Consider the following 26,168-nt stretch of genomic DNA (forward strand, 5'->3'; position numbering starts at 1 on the left):
CCGCAGCATGTGTCGAAACATTGCCAACCACTGGCCGCTGTTTCTGTCTGTGATGGTGTGTGTGTGTGTGTGCGGCAACAGCAACTAACTGTTAAGCGAAATTACCGCAATCTCCGCACGTCGAACAATTTTTAATGCTGAAAAATGTATTTTCTAATTTTCTCTTGCCCGAGTGTTTTTCGCCTGACCAAGTTTATTTTGGCTTTTATCTGAATGTATATGTACATGTGTGTGTGTGTGTGTGTGTGTGGACAACAGGTGTATGTAATGTGTGTAAGTGCGGCCTGTTAGCCCGCCTGCAATATTAATGAAATATAATTATTTTGCCATTGAAACTTACTCTTTTTGTGGACTTTTTTCCGTGGCTTTAAGACAAAAATAAAAGCTAAAAGGCTTTACCACGTGCAAAGCGCTGTTATAACTAGAAACACATTGCAAATGGTCTTAAGTGGCTAAATTGGTTCTTTAATGAAAATGAAATGTATGCAGTTGGCTAGAGACTGAAAATAACTTTGGGAAAAGCAGTTTTGTGGATCTGCATATTTGCTTAGTTTGCATAGAGGAGTTCTTACCATATCTATCTTTCTGTCAGATTATTCATTCGTCTCTCAGTTGCTCTAACGTCTGTCACACACTGTGCGTACATCTGTTTTGTTCTTCTGTGTGATAGTTTAGCCTTTAGTCAAACAATCAATCCATCTTTCTATTTTCAATACAGATTTATATTCGTTCGTTCATTAGTTATTCTTTAAGAGAATGAGAGAATACGGATGACTAACTAGGATTCGTATTCCCTCATTCTACTCCCATTTCCTTTTCTCTCTTCTTTTATTTCGTGTCAATTGATGTTTATTTATTTGAAATAGTTTATAACTTTTAGCAATTTCCCTGAACATCATCTAAATCTAATAATTAATTATGATATTTAGTCTTGTTGCGTAGTGTATATAAGTCAAGTATTTTATATATACATATATATATATTGAAAAAGTTACTCAATTTTACTGCAATTATAATTATTCGTATAAGAAAAGGTAAGAACAGTTAATTGGCAATTCGGATCGGATAATATGTGCCAACAGGAACCCTAACTCAACTTACTCTTCCACTACTCAAAATATTATGTTAAATAATATTATATTAAAAAAAATATTATATATTTTGAGTAGAGCAAGAAGGAGTTGAGTTAGGGTATCTACTAGTCAGTCATTACCGTCGCTAATGACAGCAAAAATTCTTTCTTTATTCACTTCTCCATTGCTGGCAATATTTTAGGCTATCTGTCAGTCTGTCATTTCCGTGCTCATCTTTTGCAGCGAGACTTCTTTGCTGCTCCTTTTTCACCTGGTGGTGGCTGCGCATCACTGGCAAATGCAATTTGCACATTAATATCGGAGCGCAGCTAATTTTCAATATGAAACCGACAAACTTACAGCTGGCAAAAGCTTTGGGTAAAAAGGCAATTTCCGCTTTTTTGATGCATTCTTTAATGGGCCAAGTTGAGCGGATAGCTGCCAACTGAAGGTGAACGACTGGCGGCAGGAGTTGGTGGGGTAGTGAGGCAGGCGGACAGCATTTCATGGCTCGATGTGCCATTATGCTAAAAGTTTGTGTGCCAGGCAAAATGTGCGAGAAGAAACAGACAGATAGTGAGAGAAAGAGAGAGATAGAGAAACTGAGAGAAAGAGGATAAGAGCGTTAATGCCGTTATTCGATACGAGATATATGTGTTTATAGAATCTAGGCGTTAGAAAAAGGTTCAAAGTGTCGTTATGACACTATGTGTGGGCACAATGGGAACCCTTAGTTTCTATGAGGCTGATAAGTAATCGAATGTGCGAGGCTGTGCCTAAAAGGGCTGCACTGTGGGCATAGCAGCAGCAAATTTGGTTAATTTTGAAATGAGTGATGGGATTTGGCTTCTCCAAAGACTGAGCACAAGTGAAGCCAATTGATTTGATAGAAAATTGAAATAAAAATTAAACAAATCTGGCTCACTTCTTAAACAGATATATAATTGAGCATATTAATATATAATAAATAAATACAATAAATATAATATCTTATGATAAATTGATTTACGGGTGATTCTCTATGATTGGACTAGGTATTTGTATTTTATCAGGCAGAAAAAAGGGGACAGAGCATAATCGCGTAATCCTTTCCGTTGTTGTATAGACCAAGAGGTCGATCTCATATATTTTATACTCATATATTTAATAGTCTTTACTTTCAAATACTCGAAAACTTTCTCCAATATGATTCACATTCGAATCGAATATGGTGGATAGATTACCTTGCAGAATATACAAATATAAAATACTAATCTACAGATAGCAATGAATTTTACGGCCAAGATATTCAGGGTATTTGTAAGCGGAATACTCCACACTCCCCACAGTACATTCATTCACTGTTATTAGCTCAGTTTAGAAACTCAAATCGTCAGTCATTATTAATAAATCTATAGATTATTCGTTAAGATATTATGTGAAAGTCTCGTCTATAATCGAGGAATTGGTTTGTCTCAATCCATTTAACTAGTTAAGTAAAAAGTTGTAATAATGAAATTCCATAAAAACACTTTTCACTAAACAGTAAACAAATAAATATGTAATGTTGGCTTATATATATCTCTAATCCCATTATCATCTATATGTGAGACATATCGAGCTACTCTCGTATATGCTGGGCATATTTGGTGTAGATTAAATTAAACAAATTTTTATCCAACACTCCAACACTTAATTATGTAGCTGGAAAGTCAAGTGAGAAAAACTGATTAACTTTTTTATTTATAGCAGTTGGAAAAGTTGGAAAAGCTGAAGCTTTGGCAGCTGCTCTTTTAACCATTTGCCATTTCTACATCTTCTTCTTTTTTTTTTTTTGGCAGCTGGCAAAGATTTGTGCTGCCTTCTGCTTACTGCATAATTTAGCCATTTTATGCAGTTAAAAGAGACAGAGCGAGAGAGGCGAAAGAGAGAGAGAGAGAGAGACGGACTGTGGGAGTCTGTGTTTTCTCGCCATTTTCGGTAGGTTCAGTGCCTTTTGGGCTCATTATCTCCTTTGGCAAGCAACAATTGTTGTTTGCAGGCAGCGCAAGCTTCGCCCGCTAAATGACTGCAACTCAACTCTTTTTTCGGGCATTTTCTTTACTTTTCCCCATTTTCCATTCCTTTTTTTCGCAACTCACGCTCGTTTGTGTGCAACTTTTTCGTGGTGCTCTATAATAATGTTTGCAATTAAACTAATGAAGTCATTTGCAGCTGACCTTTGCCCCACCGCACGCCACTCACTGTCCTCGTCCTTCAAGTTCTGTGCTACTCCATTTCGATGCCGGCCACAGAGGACATCGTCTTTTAATAAACTTGTCTCAACTTTGGCCGCAATTGCGTCTTTTGATATTTTCTTTTGAGCATTTCCATTTTCCACTTTCATTTATTGCGACTTTTATTTTTGTTAAGTGTCACATTTTGACATTGACTTTTATTAATTGGCTTGGTTATTCTGCTACCAAATGAAATTGAATGTAACAAGACAACAATCAGACAATCAGCTGGCAGCGTGGAAGAATCTTAAATTATAATTTCAAAATATGATTGTGATTGAGCCCATTGAACAGGCCAAGGAGGTCATGTGCAGACAGAGCTATTATATTTCTGAATAGAATTTCTAATTTGCATTTAAAATGCCGAATTCTAAGAAATCCTTTATAATATCGCAAGTTACAGAGGGTTGAAATTCCTAGTTGAATCAATAGAAATGCCAACTCTTGAATTCTAAGTCTTTCATTTGAGAACCGGATCCGGTATCAATGCTGAGCTAGTCAATATTCACAAATAAATAATATTTTCAAATTCCAGCTGACTCTAGTAAAAGTTTCAGATGAGTCAGAAGGAGTTTTATTAGATTCTAGTTAGAATACCAATATTTGATCTAATTTGAAGTTGGACTGAAAATACCCGAGTTTTGGTCATTCAAAGTTGAACAAAGTTTATGGCTTTCGTGCTTTTGGCGAGTTGTTATCAAAAAGTGCTTTTGACAAATTTGTGGTTCCACACTCACGCTGCTGAAAACCTGCATCACAATGCCACGCGGAATGGAACGGAGCAAACCCCATTCATGCCACAGCGCGTAGCTGTCACAAACACGCACCGCGCCACACGAAAAAACAACTTGAACCTGAAACATTTGCAATTCGCTGAACGGGAGTGGGGATGATTTGTTGTTGGAGTTAGCACAGTGGAGGGAGAGGAATGTGAACGAAAAGATACTCTCTAAATTGGGTATACAAAACTGAAATAATCTAATTTATATATCATTACAATTTTAGGTTCGATTTTAAGATTTGAGAAGATTTGCTTCAGTCGTAAGTTTAATTTACATAAATGAATAATGAATAATCTTTTGATTATTCACTATAAACTTGAGCTGATCTGCCTGCTCTAAAGCCTCGAAATCAGAGTTTAAAATTGACAGATATGAGCTAGATAGACGGTAGAGCATCCAACACATTATCATATAAGTAGTAGAAGAGCATAAAATTAGCTACAAATGTATACTGAGAATTATGCAATTATACAACTAGTTGTACTGTCGAATCTCGATAATGCGTACCTCGCTAAATCGAAAATCACGATAAATCGAAAAAAATTATATGCCCTTGAAACAAATTCGTTCTCAGTAATTCTCGATAATTTGAATTTCTGTGTAAATAAAAAAAAAAAAAAAAAAAAAAAAAAAACTGATTTCCTTGCTATTTTGAATTATTGCTACTCTATATGAAAAGTTACAAATATAATGCAAGGCATATAAACATCAAGTATTGTCATCTTCAGTCTCTAACAAATCCAGCCTCCTTGCAACATCTCGTCTACAGGGTATATAAAGCATATGTATGGGAAAGAGAACACAAGCTGAAGCCCCATCGCCAACCAGAGTGAATAAAAAGCTTGTGAGTTTTTAATTTAATATTTAATTTTAATTGTTATTTATTCGCATTTCGGTTTTGCTTTTACAATATGTTTTGTTGTTGCTGTTGTTGTTGTTGTCTGCATAAAGTTTTCTTTATCGCCTCGCCACGGCTTACAATGCGTTCGTATTACTCTGGTAATTGTTTTTGTTATTGTATTTGCTGTATTTTATTCTGTTTTCGGTTATTTATCGCGCAAGTGTTATTACGAGTACGAATGCGATTACGTGTTTTATGTATGAACAATTTTATATTTCTCTTTTTCGTTTTCCTTGGTTTTCTTTGGGAATTTCCGCGGCTTTCCAGGTTTTGCTTTTCCGTTCTAACGTTTATTGTTATGCGTTTGCTTAAGTGTTGTCTGATAATTTGTATTTTATAATTATTTTAATTTTAATTTTTTAAGATTAGACAACATTTGTTTTGGGCCTCAAAGTAAATGTTTACCTTGCTTAAGTTTGCTTCATATTTGGCATTTCTTTTTTAAATTTCATTTTCTTTAAAAATTAAATAAAATTTCATAATTTTGTTAACAAATGACGCAATGCGCTTAACTAAATAGTTTTTTTTTTGTTTTATTTTAAATTTTTATTTTCTTTACAATTAAAATTTGCGCTAACAGTTAAAAATGGTTTCTTTGTTGTCATAGAGTTGTTTTTTATCAAGCAATTATATGTATTTGTGTTCATTATTTTATTTTTATTTTTATAATTACAATATTTAGCTAATTTGACACTTAAAGCGGAAAAACTTAACAACTTTTTGTTGGTTGAGTTGCCATTTCATTTTGTTTTTTGTTTTTGTTTTATGATTTTCAATACACACTTAACAGCTATATAACATTTATTTAGTTATTTTTAATTTGTTACTTTAATTTGTTATTATTTCTCATTTTAGCTGTTTGTATTGTATTGTAGTCGGTTCTGTTAAATTTTGCTACTAATAAAATATATTTGATGTATGTATATTATAATTATTATTCTTATTAATTATAGTTTAATTAATGCTATTAAATTGTATTTACTTGATGTTCTCATTTTATTTTAATTTTTGTATACATGAGCCTCGCCTTGGAGTCCTACAGAGACAGTTGTTACGCTTTAAAATACATATATGTATATATATATATTCAAGATTTACTTTATGTCTTTCAGTTTGAGTTTTAATATTTAGTTAAACATGGTGGTATTTCTGCAGTCAGCGTTGAGAAGAGCATCTCTTGTAGGTGATGGCAAACATGTCTTAAGATCTGGATACACACCCAGCATATAGTATATATATATATATATATTTATATATGTATATCGATTTGGTAAAGGTTATCATTTTGTTATGCATCTTGTTTGGAAGAGCAGCTGGTGGGTAGTTCTAAAACATGATAGATACAAAGTTATAGATACATTTATATAGATAATGCTAGAATGCTTGAATGTGCTCGAAGTGGATTCGCCGGCATCAAATGCGAGACTTATTCAGAAATGTACACAGAGTTAATTCCATTCAGTGAACAGAGTTCGAGTTGAGTTATTGAAGTATTGATAAGACTTGAAGCAGCTGTTAGCCAATTGCTCTATACAGTTTTGCTTGAGGGGGCTTCTTATAGGTTCTCTCTTAAAGTTGAGATTCATTTGTTCACTTTTCTTTTATACTCGACCAGGTTGCAGCACAAACAGTTACAAATCGTCTACTTACAAATTTATGTCTTTATTTTCTGCTTTGTTTCTTTTCTAATAATTTATTTATCTTTTAGTTGTCGTTTGTTGTTGTGTGTGTTCACTGTAGTTAGCAACATCGAAAAATTTGTCCAAAAAGGAGTTTTTGCATATGTGTATATATATAAGATTATCCTGTATAAGTACATATATATATATATGTTTATCTCTATAGTATTTAATAGTTATGTATATATATATATATATATATGCTGTATATATGCTGTATATAAGTATCTTTTAGTTACAAGAGCGAGCACGACTACTCGAGCTGCAGTATGTAGTACTATAGCTATACATAGACGTACGTTTATAGAACTGGCATTACGTTAGAGTAGAGCTATTCCATTCACTTATACTTCTTATTTTTCTTGTTGTTGTTATAGCTACAGTTATATAGCATAGACACAATTTGTTCACAATTTTTTCTAAGTTTATGTTTTCGTTTAGATAAAGAGGCGGTGGCTTTTATTTGGACTCCATTTATACATTTAGTCAGTGAAAAAACTTCAGTGAACAGAAATGATAGAGCTAAAGAACTGAACGAACAAAATCAAGTCACAATTTCACTCTATACTATATAACGAGTATACATACACATATATAATTTGTGTGAAAATTCGCTAAGCCTTGGCCTTTGCCTAAAAGTATGCTACAATAATTTCTCTCACACATACACAAAAACTAGAGCCATAAATTGTACATAGTTAAGTGCATATGTATTGTATATATATAAATCTTTTTTTTTTTTTCTTTATACATATATATGTATATATATATAGCAAAATCACATTTGATTTGTTGACCAAAACAAAAGAAAAACACAAAAACTAAATGAAATACATCACGCTCTTTCGAATTGCTTTGTTCAACTTCTGTTTTTCGTTTTATACACAATACAAATTGAGTTTGGAAGCGGAAGTGTGTTGTGCGTGTGTGTGTGTGTAGGTGTAGAGCCGTGTGGGAGTGTGTGTCACGACAAAGTAGTTTGTTTCTATGTTATTTTTTTTTTGCAACTACTACATAAAATACGTTTGCTTTGTGGCTAAAGTAACTCGTTTTGCACATCGAATTTAATTGTATTTCTGTTTTTTTTACTCTTACTTTTGTTTTCTTGGCTTAATTATTTAACTGTATACATATATATATATTGTGTAAATATATATATGGTATATATAATTACACGACTACAGTTAAGTTTAACTTGAAATTGACATTAGGATCGTTTGGTTCGCACGCATCGGGAAATGCATTCAATCGAACTCCTTCTTGCTTAAATACACAAAATTAGTTTTCTAATTACACCCGAAGTTTTCAAATAATATCTTTTAGTGCATTTATTCTATATATCTATATATACGCGTGTGTGTGTGTTTTGGTGTATATATACTATATGTAATTGGCTTAAGTTAATTGATTATTGTGCAGTTGCTTTCCATCTAAATTACGACCAAAAATAATTGAGAGAGACAATTGACACTAAGCTAGGTTTAATTGAAGTGCGTTTACGTTAATTGGTGTAGTTTATTGTTATTGTTAATGCTTAATTGTTAGTTTTCATTTTCATTTTCAATAATTTTTCTTTTCTTCTAATTTTCATATCATCAAGCGAAGAAAACTAGAATCTATGAGCAACTTGATTTCATTTTCCTAACTGGACCTTGTGCTTCTTCTTACCTTCTTCTTTTTTAAATGTAAATTATTGTACCCATTTTTTTTTTTTAATTTTTATGTTTTGAATAATTTGCTTATACTATATTCCTTTCATATTTCTTATAGCAACCCATTTATAAAAATACAAAATAAATACGAAAAAAGCTAAGGAAAATTATATGAATTTTTGTTTCATTTCCATTGCTAATAATTTAATACATTTATTTAATTTTTTAGTATTTACAAATTGACGCTTTTTATGATATCAAGTATTTATTTTATATTCTGATATATGTATATATATAGTTGTTTTTGGTTTTTTTTTCATTTATTTTTAAAGTAAATTCTGCAAAAGTTTTTGTTTTTATCAAGGCAATATGTTAAATTTTTAGTTTATTTTGTATGTTTAATTTTTTTTTATTATATTTGTTATGCAACCAAATTGCTGAAAAGCTTAAAATAGGAGTTCGTCTTTAATGAAACAACTAAAGCTTTCAAAATATGTTCCTTAAACTTGATTTAAAAGCAACAAAAGTTTGGTCCCTTTACTTGTTTATAATCATAATTTGTTGAGATTTTTAGCGGAAAGACTAAACAGATTTATGTATTCAGGTGTTTGTTTTTTAATTGGCAGATAAATTCACTTAGCTGAAATAGAAAATATTGCATCAAGATATAGTATTATATATGTGTGTGTATTAGTTTCGGTTTGTAGTAAATAAGCTCAGTTTTTCATTCTCGAAATTGGATAGTTTAATGAATGATGAATGTGTAAACTAAAATTTTACTGGCAACACGATTTTATTGATTCAATAAAAATATATATATAATAAATGAATTGAATATATATTTGCTCAATTGCAATCAATCAATAGCCAACACGTGATACCATACGAAGCGAGCCAAGAAAAAAGGCTAAAACTAGCCAGAAAATAAATAAGAAAACCGCAGCCCATGTTGTGGCAACAGATGAAACACAATGAAAAGAGAAACTAAATACATCGAGCTAAGATAAATACCAGAGCTAGAGAGACTCAAACGGAATGACAATGGCAGGCAAATACCCGGGATAAACCTTTAGCCACAGTCCCAGCCACGCCCACTACCCACTACCCACTGCCCACTTTCCACTGCCCAGTGGCATGCATTTTAAATGGAATATTTATGTAAGTCGGGTTTCGACAAATGAAATAATAGACAAAGGATTACACAAGCTACCAATGCAATGCAAGAGATATCTGCTACTCCTGCTCCTGCTCCTGCTCCTGGTGTTCCTGGTGCTGCTGCTGCTGCTGCTGCTTTGCATAAAACTTAAGCTTAAGTAAATTATTTATTGAGCCAGACAGGAGCTTAGCCTGATGCTCAGCCTTTAAAGGGCTGGGCAGACCCACCGACACACGGACGGACATATGTCACGCAGCCAGTTGATAAATTGAACAAATTGAACCCTTCTTTAGGGCTCAGCTCAGCAGCTGTGTTTCTTTTGGGAGCCCCCAGTAGGCTTAGGCCCATCCTAATTAAACAATATTCAACGAAATTTCCCACAAAAAATCATTCAAGCGTACGAAATTCAACTGAAGTTCTTTGGGGCAAAAGTTAAAACTTGTTAAGTTCGGCGAAATCAAAGCCTGCTGTTAGCCTAAACCATTTTTCAGCTGCATTTTGGCCAATAATGAAAATACGCATCGCTTGAATTTCAGAATACCCTGTATTGTTAGCAAATGGAAGATGGGGTGTGCAAGGTGAAGAGCAAAGAAGGAGAAGAGAGAAAAATGTTGATGCTGGCAGTCAGTAATCTTTCTAGCTATCTTTACGGTTTAATAATCAGCCAAGCTAGAGTCAATTGCATTAGATCTATAAACTCTGGAATGATTTAATAAAATTATTTATTTAGCTATTATTTAACAAGTGTGGGAGCCATATATGCCCAGATTTATTTTTTCGGAATGTAAAGAATATTTATAATATATATCAAAGCTCAACCTAAGCTGGGTATCTCTTAGTCGTTGCCTTGCGCTGCTTTAACTTAATTTTCCACATTATTGCATTTCGGTTTGTCACACGCATTTTATTATTGTTTATATGTCTATGAGCAGTGTGCGCCTGCACTAAATGAAATTGTTGAGGCTTTTGAATTTAATTTCATGCGAGTTTATTTCCGATTTCTTTTTTTTTTTTTTTTTTTTGTTTAGCCCAATAATAAATTCGATTATAAATGAAAACAATTTAATTTAACAATTGAATGCGCTCCATTGGCCATTGTCGAAACCCCCATTGGGTTTATTGTTAAACGGAAAATGGGTTAAGAAGCAAAGGGCGGAAAGAATCTTTTTGCATTCAGATTTAAATCAACCATTTAAATTTCAGGGCTTTCTGTTATTTACTAAAGAATTTCTATAAATAACGGTAACTTACTACTTACCGCATGCAGCAGGCAGATAGAAAATTTAAAAATTTGGTTAATTGAATCTCGATTTCTCTTTTGTTATTAAGATTTCGAAACATATTTCTATAATAATAAAAATTACTAGATTTGTTGAAGAAATATTTACAGATAAAATAAAATTAATACCGTAAGGTATTAATAATCTTTTATTTAATTCGAGTCCAGACATTTGAAAATTTAAAATATAAAATTGAAACAATTCTATGTTTGTATGGAGATTCATAAGTCCTTAAAAAGGCTGTACTAGAAGAGTTGTTCAATTGACTATTTGCCTGTTTTGTGCTTTTTCCAGTACAGTAAGACGCACATCCAGTTCTGAGAAGCTGAACAGTATAGCTCCCAATGGGCCGTCGACCGTCGACTGACACTCTGAGAAAAATATCAGAGAGCAAAGCGATTGCGTCGGTTATTTAACGAATTCATTAACGATCGGGCAGAATCTTTTGTTTGCTCTGGATCTCCGATTTAAACGAAGTAAAAAGTCGTTTTTGCATCTATTGTTATGTATGCGAGGGCTCTGTACCCTAACACATCGGTAGCTCTCTTTTATGCGAATGTGAAGACCGTATGCATTGAGTATTTGCTCGTTGAGTCTCTGCTCACTTAGGCTCATCGTGCGATCGTCAGTCGTATCGTTTTCTAACGAGGTTCGTTGAAAGAGCGTCCCATAAAAAGTTCAACTGAAGCCGATTAACAGAAAACAGAAACGAAATGAGCTAAGGGCTCTTGCTCAGAGTGTGAGCGAGTGAATTTTTTTTTTAATTTCGCAGCGTAAAGAATAAAATGGTTAACTATTTGCGAGCTATGCTAATATAATATCTAAAAACATTGTAAATAAATGCAACAGCAACTTATTGATATTGATTAAGCCGAAACAGTTACAGCTCGTACTTAAACATATTAAAGTAATTAATATATACAAAATGTGGAACAGTTATGGAATGTGGTAAAACGAACTCTGAAACGATGATTGATTCTTCATTCCCTCAACATTTCCACAATCAACTGAATATACGAAAGCTAAATGAGAGAATTCTAATCAAAAATATTATTTCTGAATGTCTTTTGGCCTAAACTCTTTTAAACTATGAGAAGGTGACACGAATGGAATTATTAAACATGTTTGCTTTAGAATATATGTTTTATATCTCTTCGTAATCTCTCACATGCATTCGAAATCAAATCTCTATAAGTGCAACTCATGCAGATGTTGTTGTTGTTGTTTTTCTTGTCGATGTTGATGTTTTTGTTTATTCTTTCGGTACTACATTCAAATTTTGGACTAGAAATACATCGGTGGTTGTACTTGGGACTAGTTCTTGTAATGGAGGTGGTTCTTGTTGTTGTTGTAGCTGTAGTTGTTGTTGTTACTGTTGTTGTATTTTGTTGTTGTTGTTGTTGAAGATTTTGTTTTGATTGGGGCTTTGGTGACTGTGGTGCTTTTTGTTGTTGTTGTTGTTGTAATGCGGCCACTAACTGTACTTTGTTGTTGTTGTGTTGTTGTTGTACTGCGTTTTGTTAACTGTAAATATGATAAAAGTATATGTGAGTTTTCTTTTGTGAAAATAAGATATTGTTGGATTTTTATTTCTGGGGAAATAAAACAAAGTTTTTTGAGTTTTTTTTTCTTTTTTTTGTGTATAAGTTTAAGTATTTCATTTATTTGTTTCGCTCAAGATCAAAGAATTGTATTATGTATTGTTTTTGTATTTGTTGTATTGTTGTTGTGGTTGTATTTCTATGAGAGATATTTCGTTTGCATCGAATTTCTCTTTTGTATTTTTTGACTGTATTTTTGCTTAAATTTAAGTAAGTTTTTTAATGTTTTCGCTTACAATTTTTTTCGTTTTTTTAAGATTTTACTTTTTTGTATTTTGCACTACAGCGTTTTTTTTTAATGTTTTTTTTTTCTCGAAATGCTAACAACATTTAATAAATAGTAGTTTTTTGTTTTGTTTTGTTTTTTTTATTTATAATTGTTTATAATTTGTCATACTATGTGACTGTATAAGTGTATGTAAATGTGTGTGTGTGTTTGTCTGTGTGTGAGTATGTGTGTAAACAAATATGCTGTGCCGTGATATAATTTGTGGATTTAGTTTTTAACTCTGATGAACACTGAATGACTTCTATGCCTGTGTGTGTATATGAATGTATGTATGTGTGTGTGTATACGAGATGCAGAAACGTGTATTTCGGAAAGATGGTTCATACAAATTTGAAAAGTAGTTATACAAATTCATGGTTAGTACGAATTTAGCGGCTTTTCTGTAGGCTTTCTCTTTTGTTAATATGTATGACTGTATGTGTATATGTATATGTATTTGTTTATGTGTGTGTGTAATAAGTATATTATGTTATTCATATATATATATATGTGTGTATATTTGTATGTATAAATGTATGAGTGTTAAGTATTATGTGTGAATGTATATTATTCTTTTCGATTTTTTTTTTTCATTTTTATCTTTTTATTTTGATCTAAATAAATTACGTTTTTTCGACTAAACACTTAGAAAATTCAATTTAAATTTGTTGCTATGTTGTTGCTGTTGTTGTTTATGATTAGATTCGAATGCGCCCGCAAAGGTATGCTACACTTCATTCAGCGTGTCTCGACAGTCGCGGCATAAATATTAGTCCTACTCAATAAACAAAACAAATTACGTAAGCAAGCGGAAATAGTTTCGTGTTTTTGTTGTTGTTGTTGTCATGTTTCGTTTTTGTTTTTAAAATTTAATTTAATTAAATTTAGTTTAATGAGATTGTTTTTATTCGGTGGATTAGTTTAACAAGTGGCTATGTGTGTGTGTGTGTATTAGTGTGTGCGAAATTATATAAACTATTTCCGCCATATACAATCGAGACTAAAATTAAATTTATGCATTAACTAAACTAAAACGTTCAACGCAAATTCAACTAAATTGCATATTAACATTACTATTATTTTATTTTATTATTTAGTTTTTTTAAATTTATTTTTTAAGAATTTGTGTTAGCTAAACACAAGTCAAATTATATATATTGCACACGCCAAATTAAACAACTCTATTCTGCGACTCCTCTATGCTCTACATCTTGCTTTCGAGCTCTATATCTAAATTGTATGCAGTGTGTGTGTGTGTCTGTGTGTGTTAGTTTACAACCGGTCGATGTCCTGTCACATAAATCTAGGAGTCGTGTCTGCTCTGCTGGACGTTGAAGTGAACTCTCTTAAAAATGCTGACAAATAAACTGCGAAGCACTAAATTTATTTTCGATAGTTCTCAAAAAACTATCGATAGTACAGAAAACTTTTTCATTTTCACATAGAAACTTCTATTTATCAACATAGAGAAACACACTCACGCTCAGCAGTTATAAGGAGTCTGAAATGCTTCCAATTATTACCAATTCATACATACATACACACATACACACTCACACATTTATATACAAACGCACATGTGGAGAAATTGCCAGCGATTAAAATGAAACAATAAATTATTTCAAGTATTTGCCTTAAATCGCAAGCAATGCCCCAACGGAGAGCCCAGATGTGTTAAAATATGTGTGCCCTCATATGTGTGCGTGTGTGTGTGTATGAATGTGCACGTGTGTGTATATTGGACTGTTTTATGTGCCATATATTGCAATTACGATAAAGGCTGAAATACTGTTTGCCTAATTCGCTAATACACTGAAATAAAATATGCCTCAGTTACGAATATTTGGCAAATTTTTAATTGAGACACTCAAAATGGGGAATGTTTCGGGTCATATATTATACATAATATGTATGTGTGTATTGTGTGAGTGTGTGTATTTAGTATAGACATCTATGGGGCGAATGGGGGCTTATGGGAATCGATAGCTTCTAAGTAAACGTAGCAATTACAGTACGTTGTGTAAATTTTATGCACGAGTATATAATAATTTCTTTTTTTTTCTTTAAGTTTTTTTTTTTTTTTTAAAGATTTTTGCAAAATTATCACCAGTAATTACGCGTACGACCACACTATGCAGTTGTCCTTTCTCATTTTTTTTAGTTTTAAAACTTTTGTCGGAAGTCTGTCTATGTCTGTGTCTCAGTGTGTCTGTATGTCTGTAGCCGTTTGTGTGTAGCTTGTGTAATTTGTGGTGTAATTATGTAAACGTTTGGTTATGTTCTCCTCAACAGGCCAAAGCGAATAAATTTTCGCTTTGATTTTTATTATTTTTTTAAATATTTTTGCTTGCATTTAAAATTGACACGCGCTGCTTTTTATTTTTGTTAAAAACTATATATATATATATATATATGTATATATGTATAGGCATATATAGATATATAATGAATTCTTTATATGTATATGTACATATATGGCCTATATATGCATGTGTGTGTGTATTGTATTACTATGCGTGTTTATATCATATATAGCTTATATGTAAATATTTGTTTATATATATATAGATATATATATAAGTATGTACGTGTGTATGTGTATGTAAGTATAAACTATAAGCCTATAAGAATATAGTTGTAGTTGTATCTTTTATGGATTTTTCATATGTAGCTTTTCAATTTTTGTTTTCTTTTTTTTTTTCTTCCTGTTTTGGATTAATCTCAATATGCATATTCATCATACGATTATTATGAATTCGTTTCGGTGTACAAAGTTGTTGGTTTTGTTTATAGTGTTTTCATTTGTTCGTTTTTAATTTCTTTCGTTTTGCTGGAAAAACCAAAATCATAGAAAAATGTTTAGCAAGTAAAAAGTTCATTCATAGAAAAATTTTGTTGCAAGTTTTTGTTTTTGTTTTAGAGGTTAGCAAATAAAATGTTTTGTCATTGTTAAGCTTTGTAGTTGTAACTCGTGTAAGCAGCATGGTATAGAAATATTTCAAAAATCGACTGCGTTGGACTGAAAATGATTTCAAGCGCTGAATCGGCGATAAATATTGTGGCATACTGTTAGGCAAGTAGACATCTGAAGAATGTTTGCTATCGATAACTATCGACAGTATGTAAATTGACTAAAGGAATATATTGAAAAAAGAGAAATCTGCGCTCGTGTACAGCGTATCAATGCCCCTCTTTGTCTTGCCATTTTGCTTAGCAAATGCAATTTATGATAAATATCGATTTTGTTTGTCTTATCGTTGCATTATCGATAGCAAGAAATCGTTTCGTGGTAACGCAGTCGATTTAAGATTTGTTGTTTAGTGGGATAGCAGTTTTCAACTCGTGTCTTCGGTGTTTCGGGTGTTTTTGTTGTTGCTGTTTCATCATATTTGGACGGTTTCATCAATTAATGTATATAATTGTTTGTTTCATATTCTTTTATTTGCTTTTTTGTTTTTGTTTTGTTCTTGGTGGCTGTCAATTCAGTGCTGAATAAACTGGTCCATATTTTGTATTTGTGGTTGTGTCACTGTGTTGTGTATGCGAATTACAAGAACTAAGTAAAACCGTTTCGAGCAGGGAAGTTATTTAATTGTGGGGGACGACGACGGGGGTAAAAGAAATCGAATTCGAGTTATTTTATAAACAGCACCTACCTTGTGCCCCATGCGCATATTTTTTATTTAGAGTTGAAAACTACGCGGCAGTACAAATCAGAAAAAATAGGGCGGAGGAGCAATCAAAAGAGATTTGCAAAATATTTGCTATGAAATTGAAAATAATTCAAATCAAATGCAAAATTGTGCCGAACTAAGGAGCGTTCTTCAGTTCGCTTTTAACAACCTTACAATATATAATCAATTTGCGTTTAACGAAATTTAGCTAGTTCCATATTTGATTTCCAATGTTTTTCAAACAAAATTGTGTGTGAAATTGCGACTAAAGTTTTCAAGTTTCTTTTGGCTAATTGCTCGAATTGTTGAACACAAATCAAATAAAAACAATTTGGCTAGGATTCTTCTTTTCAAATGAACCACCACACTTATCTTAACTCAACTCATTGCTTAGGCTACGAAGGCCTAGCACATATTTTACATACGTTTCTCCTTATATATATATTTTTTTCTTTTTCAAGGTTTTCTATTTGTTTTTAACAAATGGGGATTATGTTTTGTTAGCAGTTTTGTTCAGTGAAAGTATTCTGGGTTTTTTCCAGCGTTTGCAAAAACTACTCTATAGCAGCAATAGCAATAAAAATTGTGCTATGCTCTCGCTACCGCTCTCATTTTTGACGAGAGCCGTAGCAGAGTTGTAGCCTAACAATAAAAAGTTTGTGCTCTGCTATGCTCTCAGTTTCGTCTCGTCAAAAACTACAGCAGTAGCGAGTAGCACAAAAACAACTGATGTGCTACGCTCTGCCGTAGCGGTAGCTGAAAACAGATAGCGAAAGCGATAGCTGAAAACAGCGAACGAGATGAAATCATAGCGAGATGAAAACGGAGCGAGATGAAAACAGAGCGAGATGAAAACAGAGCGAGATGAGAGTCAAACAAATGTGCGAGAGCGATATGAGCAGGGCTGTCATTTTAGATTTTTTGCCGTCAGATCTGGCAAATGGGAGCGATTTGAGCAGCCGCATTTTGTTTTGTGTTTATTTTTACTTCAATTTTTGATTGATGTCAAATTAACGTAGGGATAAATTGTGTAGTTACAGAAATCAAATAATAAAAAACATTTTTTCAGTTACTAGTTTTCATCTCGCTCTGTTTTCATCTGTCTTTATTTGAAAATGAATATAAATAAAGATTTTGAGTATAATTTCTAATTTAGTAACTGAAAAAATGTTTTTTATTATTTGATTTCTGTAACTACACAATTTATCCCTACGTTAATTTGACATCAATCAAAAATTGAAGTAAAAATAAACACAAAACAAAATGCGGCTGCTCAAATCGCTCCCATTTGCCAGATCTGACGGCAAAAAATCTAAAATGACAGCCCTGCTCATATCGCTCTCGCACATTTGTTTGACTCTCATCTCGCTCTGTTTTCATCTCGCTCTGTTATCATCTCGCTCCGTTTTCATCTCGCTATGATTTCATCTCGTTCGCTGTTTTCAGCTATCGCTTTCGCTATCTGTTTTCAGCTACCGCTACGGCAGAGCGTAGCACATCAGTTGTTTTTGTGCTACTCGCTACTGCTGTAGTTTTTGACGAGACGAAACTGAGAGCATAGCAGAGCACAAACTTTTTATTGTTAGGCTACAACTCTGCTACGGCTCTCGTCAAAAATGAGAGCGGTAGCGAGAGCTCAACGAAATGCTACGAAATAGCAGAGCATTTTCAAACGCTGGTTTTTTCCTCTCGTTTTAGTTTTACCTCAAATTTCAATCATCATTTGTTATGCCTAAATTGTAAAATCGTTTGAATCGGCCTTATAAATTTCGATATGTTAAAAATTCAGGATTTAACAATTTGGCATATCGTTTTTTGGTATAGAGTTTTTAGTTCATTATTATGGTAATTTGTTATTCTTTTTTTCGTTTTTTTTCTTCTTTTATTTAATTAAAAATAATAAGAACTAAAATGGGCGTCGGGCGTAAGGCTGTGCGTTGCTAGGATGTGGCTTGTTGCGAGTTTTCTTTAGTTTCTCTTTTAAGCAAATTATTTGTCACGTTTCAATTCCTGTAAAAACACATATTTCATAATACATATATCTTCGATTTGCCATGTTGTGTGTCAGATAATTAAGATGATGAGATGAACCAAAAAAAATACAATTGCTAAATAATTTTACATATACATATATATATTTATATCAAAAAAATCGAGCGCGCGTATTACAAACTTTGGGCACACAATAAACGCGTTAAAAAATAACAACAAAATTTAAATATTAAATAAAACAAATTAAACATACACATACATATATATATATATATATTTATATATATACATATCGAAATATATATATAGATATATAGATTGTTTGCTTTAACTCATAAGAAATAAAAAATTAAATTATATTTTTTAATTAACATTTAAAAATCCATATTGAATGGTCTCTTTCTCTGATTGTTATTCAGTTTATATATATATAAATTATATAGCTACCAAGTTGTATTTGTTACTGTTATTAATTTAGCTTGTTTATATATTTAGATTTTTATTTTAAGTATATAATATTTACTTCTTTATGCACTAATTAGGAGCTTCAAGATCGTTGTTGCTTTAAGTTCTTAAGAAAATAAATTGTTTGATTTAATTAACGAGATTTTCTCTTCATTTCATTTAATTTTTTCTATGCTCTTGTCCATAAATCATTAAATTAAGTACAATTATACTTAATTATAGAAAAATATTTTACAATTTATACGATTTACAACAATTTACATAAAAACTAATAAAAAAATAGAAATTAGATGAAAAACTAAACGAATCAAATGAGCACAAAAATTGCAAATAAATTAGTTAGAAATGAGAGTTTTTTTTTATTGTTAAAGCAATAATTGCACATTAGAATGAGAAATATATGTGTATGTGTGTATTGTTGTTGTTTTTGTGGGTGTGTGTATTGTGTGTGTGTGTTTGTTTGCTGTTTGTATGAAAAATTCGTTTAACGGCTCTATATAGCATATAGTATTCGTTGATTTGCATTTTAGAACATAGAACTTCGCCCTGCTTAATATACAGACTGTCTAAAAATTAGAAAATAATATATTTAAAAAGTGTTTGCTTTTCTTTTAGTTTTTATAACTAGCTGCAGTTGCTTTAAAATAAATGAAAATAATTATTTTATTATGTTTATTATTGTTTCTTTTTTTTTTTCATTTTCATATTATCATTAATCTAACATACGCCTTTGATATGGTTGTTGTTGTTGCTTTTATTGCTGATATTTTTTTTCTTTTATTTTTCTTTATAAATTTTAAATAATTACTTTTTGTTTTAATGCGTCACGCCAAAAATTACTTGGAGTTGTGAAATGTTTGGCTCTCTTGTCTTAAAACGCCTCAAAAATATGCATTTATTTTTTATATTTTTAATTTTTTAGCTTTTATGTATGGTATTTTATTTTTATATGCCTGTCTCAAGTTCGCTCTGCACTTAATATACTTTTTTAGTTGTCGCTTTTTACATTTAGTGTAAAATTATAATTAATATTAATTTAAATACATATACAGCTCATACATATAAATTTATGCCTTTTGTTTTAACCCTTCTTGTAAATTAAGCACATAAATTATGTTAATGTTCTCTTGTCTTTTTGTCGTTTTTATTTTAATATATATATATATATATTTAATTTAAATAAAAATCATAATTTAAAAAAGAGAAAGAAAAAAACGTTGGCTTGTGCAAGTTCTCTTTTTCTTTTCCCTTTTGTTTTACGTTTTAGAAATAAAGTTAATAAATTTGATTTAAAATTGCTAAATTTTTGGTTTAATTTTACACGTTTTGCGCTCTCGCAACATTTAATTTTGTTTTGTTTCGTTTTTTTTTTTTTTAGTATTTTGATTTAATATTTTATTTTTAGCATCAGATTTTTGTCTCACACGTGAAATACTTGTCGAAATATTGTCCAAAGAAATTTGTTGTTGCATTTGTTTTTATCCCATATATAATCTAAATAAATGATATATAATTAACTAAAATATTTTTATATATATTTTATATATATATATATAGTATAATGTAGTTGAAAAAGTCGGTTGATTTTTGTTTTCATTTTTTCTTTGCATTTTTTGTGTGTGTTTTATGTTTTTATTATAATATATTTTAATTGCATATTACATTGTTTACAATTTGTTGTTGTTTGTAATGATTGATGATGTTTTTGTTTGATGTTGTTGTTAATGTTTTTTCTAGAATTTCATCAAGTGCAACACACACGAGAAACTTTACAAACTCAAAGCAAGAAAAAACGAAACATTTATTTATTTTTTGATGTTCTTGTTGTTGTTTGTTGTATGTCAATGTTTTGGTGTTTGTTTCAGTTTTAAATTTGTTGTTTTTGTTTTGTTTTGTTTTGAATGCAACTAAACAATTTATAACCTAATTTTTATTTTTTGCTATTCTTTCACAATTTTAATAACATTTCCTTGTTTGGGGACGCAAACGCATGTAAAAAGTGCTTAAGTTTAAATGTGTGACAGTGTGGGTATGTATGTGTGCGTGTGTGTCTTTGTGAGAGTGTGTGAGGGAGCGAGCGGGTATGTGTGTTGCTTTTGAACGACGCCATTTTGTAGATGAATGTGTTGGGATTATGTTTAATTGTGATTCGATTTAGACTTAATTCCTTTTAAATACAAGTAAATGGCGCGTTGAAAAGTTACATGCGTTTGCGAATTGTGTAAAGATTTCTTTATTTAATATATTTATAAATATATTTTCGTATTAGTTTAAGTTTAAAGTTAGTGTGTTTGTGTGTGTGTGTGTTTGTGTGTATATATATGTGTGTCAGTTTGGTTGTCAATTATTCAATTAAGCATATGCATATGCAATCAGATCTGTTGCTGTTTCTTGTTTTTCTTGACTACCACAGTTTAGTTGTTCGTTCCATCAAGATATTTGTATATAGATATATATATATAGAATTATGTGTTCAATATTCATATTGTTGTTGTTGTTGCTGCCGAAGTGTGGGGATCTGCTTCTGTTCCCGTCGCGCTCCAATATGCTCCATAATCAATTATACGCCTCCTGTACTGTTTGTTTGTGTTGGTTGTTGTTTGTTGGTTGTTGTAGCTGTTGTAGTTTGTTGTGTCGTTTAGCTGGTTGTTGTTGGCTGCTTACACAATGGTAATCAAATCTCAATTGTAAATCTCCACCTTGACATCGCCGTCATTCTCCTTCTCGATCATGCCCTCGTTGGCCGCATTGTTCCAGGCCCCGTTCATGCTCTTCGACGAGGAGAAGCACAGCTTCATGATGAAAGGGAATTTAGTGCCTAAAATTTTGTTGTTGATGTTGGATTTTGTTTTTTTTTTTTTTTTTGGTTTGTTTGTGTCGCAGGATTGTGGTTGGTGGACATACCGAAAAAATAAAGAACGGGGTGAAAAGAAATGCATAGTTATAGAATAAATGGGGTTCCTTCGTTGCTAATAAATGTATTTTCATAGTATTGTTGTAGTAATGTGTATAAGTGTTGTATATCTGAATCAAGTTATTTGCTTTTCGCAGAGTTTCGTGATGAATGATTGATGGGAGGACGGTTGGGAGGGACGAAGGCGGATGAGAGATGAAGGAGGGGGAGTTGGGGGTATCGGCTATATAGAAAATGGCTATTTAATTTCCACTTTGTTGCACAATCAGGACCAAAGTTGACCATCTTAATGGCAATAAAAGCCATCGAGCCTGAATTTATATGAAGCTGCATGCAATTAAAAATCATTGTGATGCTGATAATACCCTATAATAGCAAAGTGGGGCTAGACTGACGCCGTCTGTACTATTACCATAGAATGGATACGAAACTGATATACCCTGCTGCTACTCCTAAAAGGGGCACAGCGAAAGGACTTGGCAAACGCAATAGATCGTTAAGGTACTTGGTAAACCGACTAAGCGAGTTTTATGTGCCAATTAAATGCGGGCACCATCATAAAAATACTTTGGGGTCCAATGCAATCAAAATCATTCGAATGTAAAAATTGCCAACCATCAGCAGAGCACACAGACACAAGCACGCACGCACACGCACATAAATCTATAAGCATGCTATAGTGAGGAGAAAGCGTTAAAAATATTTTGCTAGATGCATAATTTGTGCAGCCTGAAAGTATGCAACGGCATCTGTTTACATTTAGCATTTGCTGTGTGCACGCGCGTCTGCGGGCAATACGTGCGTGTGTGTGCGTGTGTGAAGTGCGTACGTGTGTGTGTGTGCTATTCGAGTGTATTTGCATTCCTTACATTTTTAATTACTATTTACCATGCACTCGAGCGGGCCCTCGATGCAGCAGAAGCAGCAGCAGCAGCAGAAGCAGCAGCAGCAGCAGCAGCAGCAGCGCTGCCAGCAGCAGCAGAAATGCATCAACATCAAATATGCAAACAACACCCACCAAAATATTGACAAAATACATATGCACACACATACACAATAAAACATATATACACTACATATATATTTATACACGCACACGAGAGTTGGCATTGCCTGCTCTGCTCTGCGTTCTCCTCGCCCGTCGCACAAAACTTTCTCGCAAGGCTTTGCTATTTGCATAAAAGATTTTTACGCTAGGTGTGAACAATGATACCAGAATATACCCTTGTGCACCACACAGCACCTGTGAAAAGGTGTGCCAATGCCAGGCCAATGCATGCAAATTATTCGGGGCAGTGCATATTAAATGCGAATACGAATGCGAATGAGAATGCGAATGGGACTGGGAATGAGAGTACCAGGTCCTCGTGTCCTCTAAAGCACGCAGCAGATAATAAATAGGTTAACATGCTCCAGTCGAATAATATTTCTAGTATTTGCAGAGAGTGCACAGCAGGAGCACTTGAAATGAAAGGCCATTGATATTTTGGTGCAGCATATCGAATAGATTTGAATTCAGACTTTAAGTGCTTTACATGAGAAATAGAGATTTATAATGGAATCGTTAGCAGAAGGTATTGCTTGCCACATTGTTTTTAATCGAGACTCAAAACCAGGAGTAGTAGAAAAAAATACTAGAGAGAAGCTTTATATATAGATAAAGGATGTGATTCTGAAGCATTTATAACCGTAATATTTCAAAGCAAGCATATCCCTATCTACTACCTTTTAAAATGCGAAAATATTATAAAAAAAAGTAAAACTGCGTTGGTTACTACGATAAAGATTGCCTATCGAACGACTCCTCTCAAATCAATTCTACGAACTCGATGCCAATCTAGAAATATCCATTTTTAATTTAAAAACTAGTTCGACACTTTTCTATAGCATACAATTTTCTCGGAAAATCCGCTGTACTGTAGGTTGGATTTATCGCTGTTTCGTAGTAAAAATCCCATTGAACCAAACCTCAATGCAATAGCATAGCAACAACAAGTAACTGACATAAGAACTTTGGCAATGAAAGGGAATCAGGGGTATCGCATATATTTGGGAAAAAAATATGTAAGAGCAATCGAAGAGAAAGGTATTTCACAAATACAAACAAAACTGGGCCAATCAATTGGAAATCAAATGTTGATTATTTTATGAACATTTACTGTAAATTTATTAGGCCATGTTGACAAGGTAAATAAAGGCGAACAGCACGAAAACAAATGTAAACATCGTAATAATAATCGTACTTTTTGCTCAAAAAGTATTTATGGCAAAAGTTTAATGGGTAGAACGAGGCAAAGGACATAAAACGGGCAGGAGGAGCTGGAGCTGGAGCTGGAGCAGCAGCAGCAGCAGGAGAAGAACTCGCCACAGGGGTAAATGTTGTAATTGCTTATGCCGTGAGAGATTGCGGCCGCCTCTATAAAAATAACTGGCTACCGAAATTGTTTATCTTAATTACCAAATTAAAATTTTCAGCGCGACTCGCAACTGGGAAAACTTTGATGCTCTGCTGGTGTCAGTGCCTAGTCTGGGAAGGAAGTCTAATAAAAGTTTTCTGAATTGGCGGTAGGGTGTTGCTGGGTGGTTCTATATGTGGATGATGGGGAGTGTACTGGTGGTTTGGTTTGGTTACGGTTTGGTGTGATGGCTCAAGCGGGCCGGCAACAGAAGTCAAGAGGCCATTCCGGGAATGGCGCCCAAACTTTTGCATATTGCCCGCTTTTTTGGTGTGGGAAAATGTGGAAATTTTTTTTTTTTTTTTTTTTTTTTTTTTTTTTTTTGCGAAAATTTTGTGTAACTTTTGCTTTGTCAATTTCTTTTTTTTTTTGTTTTTTTGATTATTTTTACTGGCCATATGCATAAAATTTTCGAATAGCCAACTTTTAAATTTGTGCTTTTCTTGCTTTTTTTTTTTTCGTAAAACACTTAAACACAGCACTATCTCACCTTTACCCTCAATAGGCAGATGGTTGCACTTCATGATGGCGAGCACGGCCTGCGAGATGTTGGGGAATTCGATCAGCCCCGAGGAGGAGCGCTCTGTCTTCAAGGGGAAGAGACGCACGGATGTGGCTGGCACCTCCTTAATGTTGAATATGCCAATGAGCTGGTCTTCGGTGAGACCGGGCGGTGTGTTGAAAAAGTGCAAGATCTAAAGGTAAATAGTAAATAGCAAATAGATGATTAGTTATAATAATCAGAAATTTGATTGCTTGGCACTTACTTTGCTCGGTGGTTGAATGCGATTCTTGCTGGCCTGTGCCGGTGATAGGAAACGATTGTTTTTGGAGCCAGTGTACTCCTTGAAGCTGGGTGTATGATCCGGCAGCAAGAATGGATTGATCACCTCCGATAGGAAGTTCTGCTTTGAGAATGCAATCTGTATTTTGCCGCCAGTGCCAACGGGAATGTTATTCAAGTGCTGAACGCAACGCTCGACGGCAACCGAATCGCCCATTTGTACCATGGCGGTGCCCTCCTTTGTCTTCAAGAACTTGATCTGTAGAACGTAAGTGGAGGGAGTAGATATTTAGATATTTGAGTAATATGATTGGGGAGTAAAAGTAGAGGTATTGAAATAATAATCATAATAATAATAATAATAATAATAATAATAATAATAATAATAATAATAATAATAATAATAATAATAATAATAATAATAATAATAATAATAATAATAATAGTCCGTTAGCTAACATATCTGCATTTCCTTTATGTCCCCCATACTAGCTTTACTTCCAAATGGGAGGAGTTCACGTCGCTCCTCTCAAATCTTTCGTTCTTGTTAAAAGGGTGTTAACTTCTCCCTCTGACTAAACGTAACTCTCCCCTCCTCACCCCTTCACTTCACTCAACTTGACATCTAACCTTCCTAGCTCTGCTTTCATTATGTCATTTTGGTATTTCAGCTACAGTTTACACACATATGTAGCTTCACATGCTTCAAGCCACAAAACTATTCCAATGACAACGTGCAGAGCAGTCAGCTGTCCAGTGCAGCAACTGTCACCGCAATTTGTGTCGCAAATGTAAATAAATGCAATTATGTTGCAGCTGCACACTTACGTCCACTTATATTCAATTCTGAACATGGCCGGAACACCTGCTAACCGCAAGCCCCATCCACGCCACATCAGGCACTGGAGACACTCATCGACTGTCACAGTCGAGTGTTGACCTGTCGTTTGCCATTTGATTGAATTTTCTCCAGCAATGTGTTTGTGTGTTGTGTGTGTGTATGTGTGGGTCTTAACCCTACTACCCTTGTGCTTAGCCGACACAGAAGCTGTTACTCTTGCCGAACATCTGTGTATGTGTGTGTGTATTTTTATTGAATTCAATTTAAAATTTAGTCCGAAATCAAATTATCAAATTGAATGACACCCTTAATTTGCTGTCCATTGTGGGATCTGCCGATGTGTCTCTATTGTCCAATTATATCTATATTATATATACCTATATACAAGAAATATT

General features: G+C 33.0%; 1 protein-coding gene across 25 annotated transcripts in view; it reads right to left on the reverse strand.

Annotated features, from left to right (window-relative positions):
* Positions 1-5,531: 5,531 nt before the first annotated feature.
* sm (heterogeneous nuclear ribonucleoprotein L) overlaps positions 5,532-26,168 on the reverse strand; it is a 215,972-nt gene continuing 195,335 nt past the window's right edge. For 23 of the 25 annotated variants that reach the window (XM_089470386.1, XM_089470385.1, XM_089470384.1 and 20 more), the window contains 3 exons: positions 24,916-25,191; positions 24,639-24,843; positions 5,532-21,596 (listed from right to left, as the gene is read on the reverse strand). In XM_089470386.1, the coding sequence (XP_089326512.1) occupies positions 21,460-21,596; positions 24,639-24,843; positions 24,916-25,191 (618 nt within the window). In that variant the 3' untranslated portion in view covers positions 5,532-21,459. The remainder of the gene's footprint in view (positions 21,597-24,638; positions 24,844-24,915; positions 25,192-26,168) is intronic. The other 2 variants (XM_089470398.1, XM_089470390.1) reach the window with 1 other exon arrangement.

Source organism: Drosophila arizonae, chromosome 5 (genome assembly GCF_054131065.1).
Source record: "Drosophila arizonae isolate 15081-1271.41 chromosome 5, UAZ_ARI_1.0, whole genome shotgun sequence".
Lineage (NCBI taxonomy): Eukaryota > Metazoa > Arthropoda > Insecta > Diptera > Drosophilidae > Drosophila > Drosophila arizonae.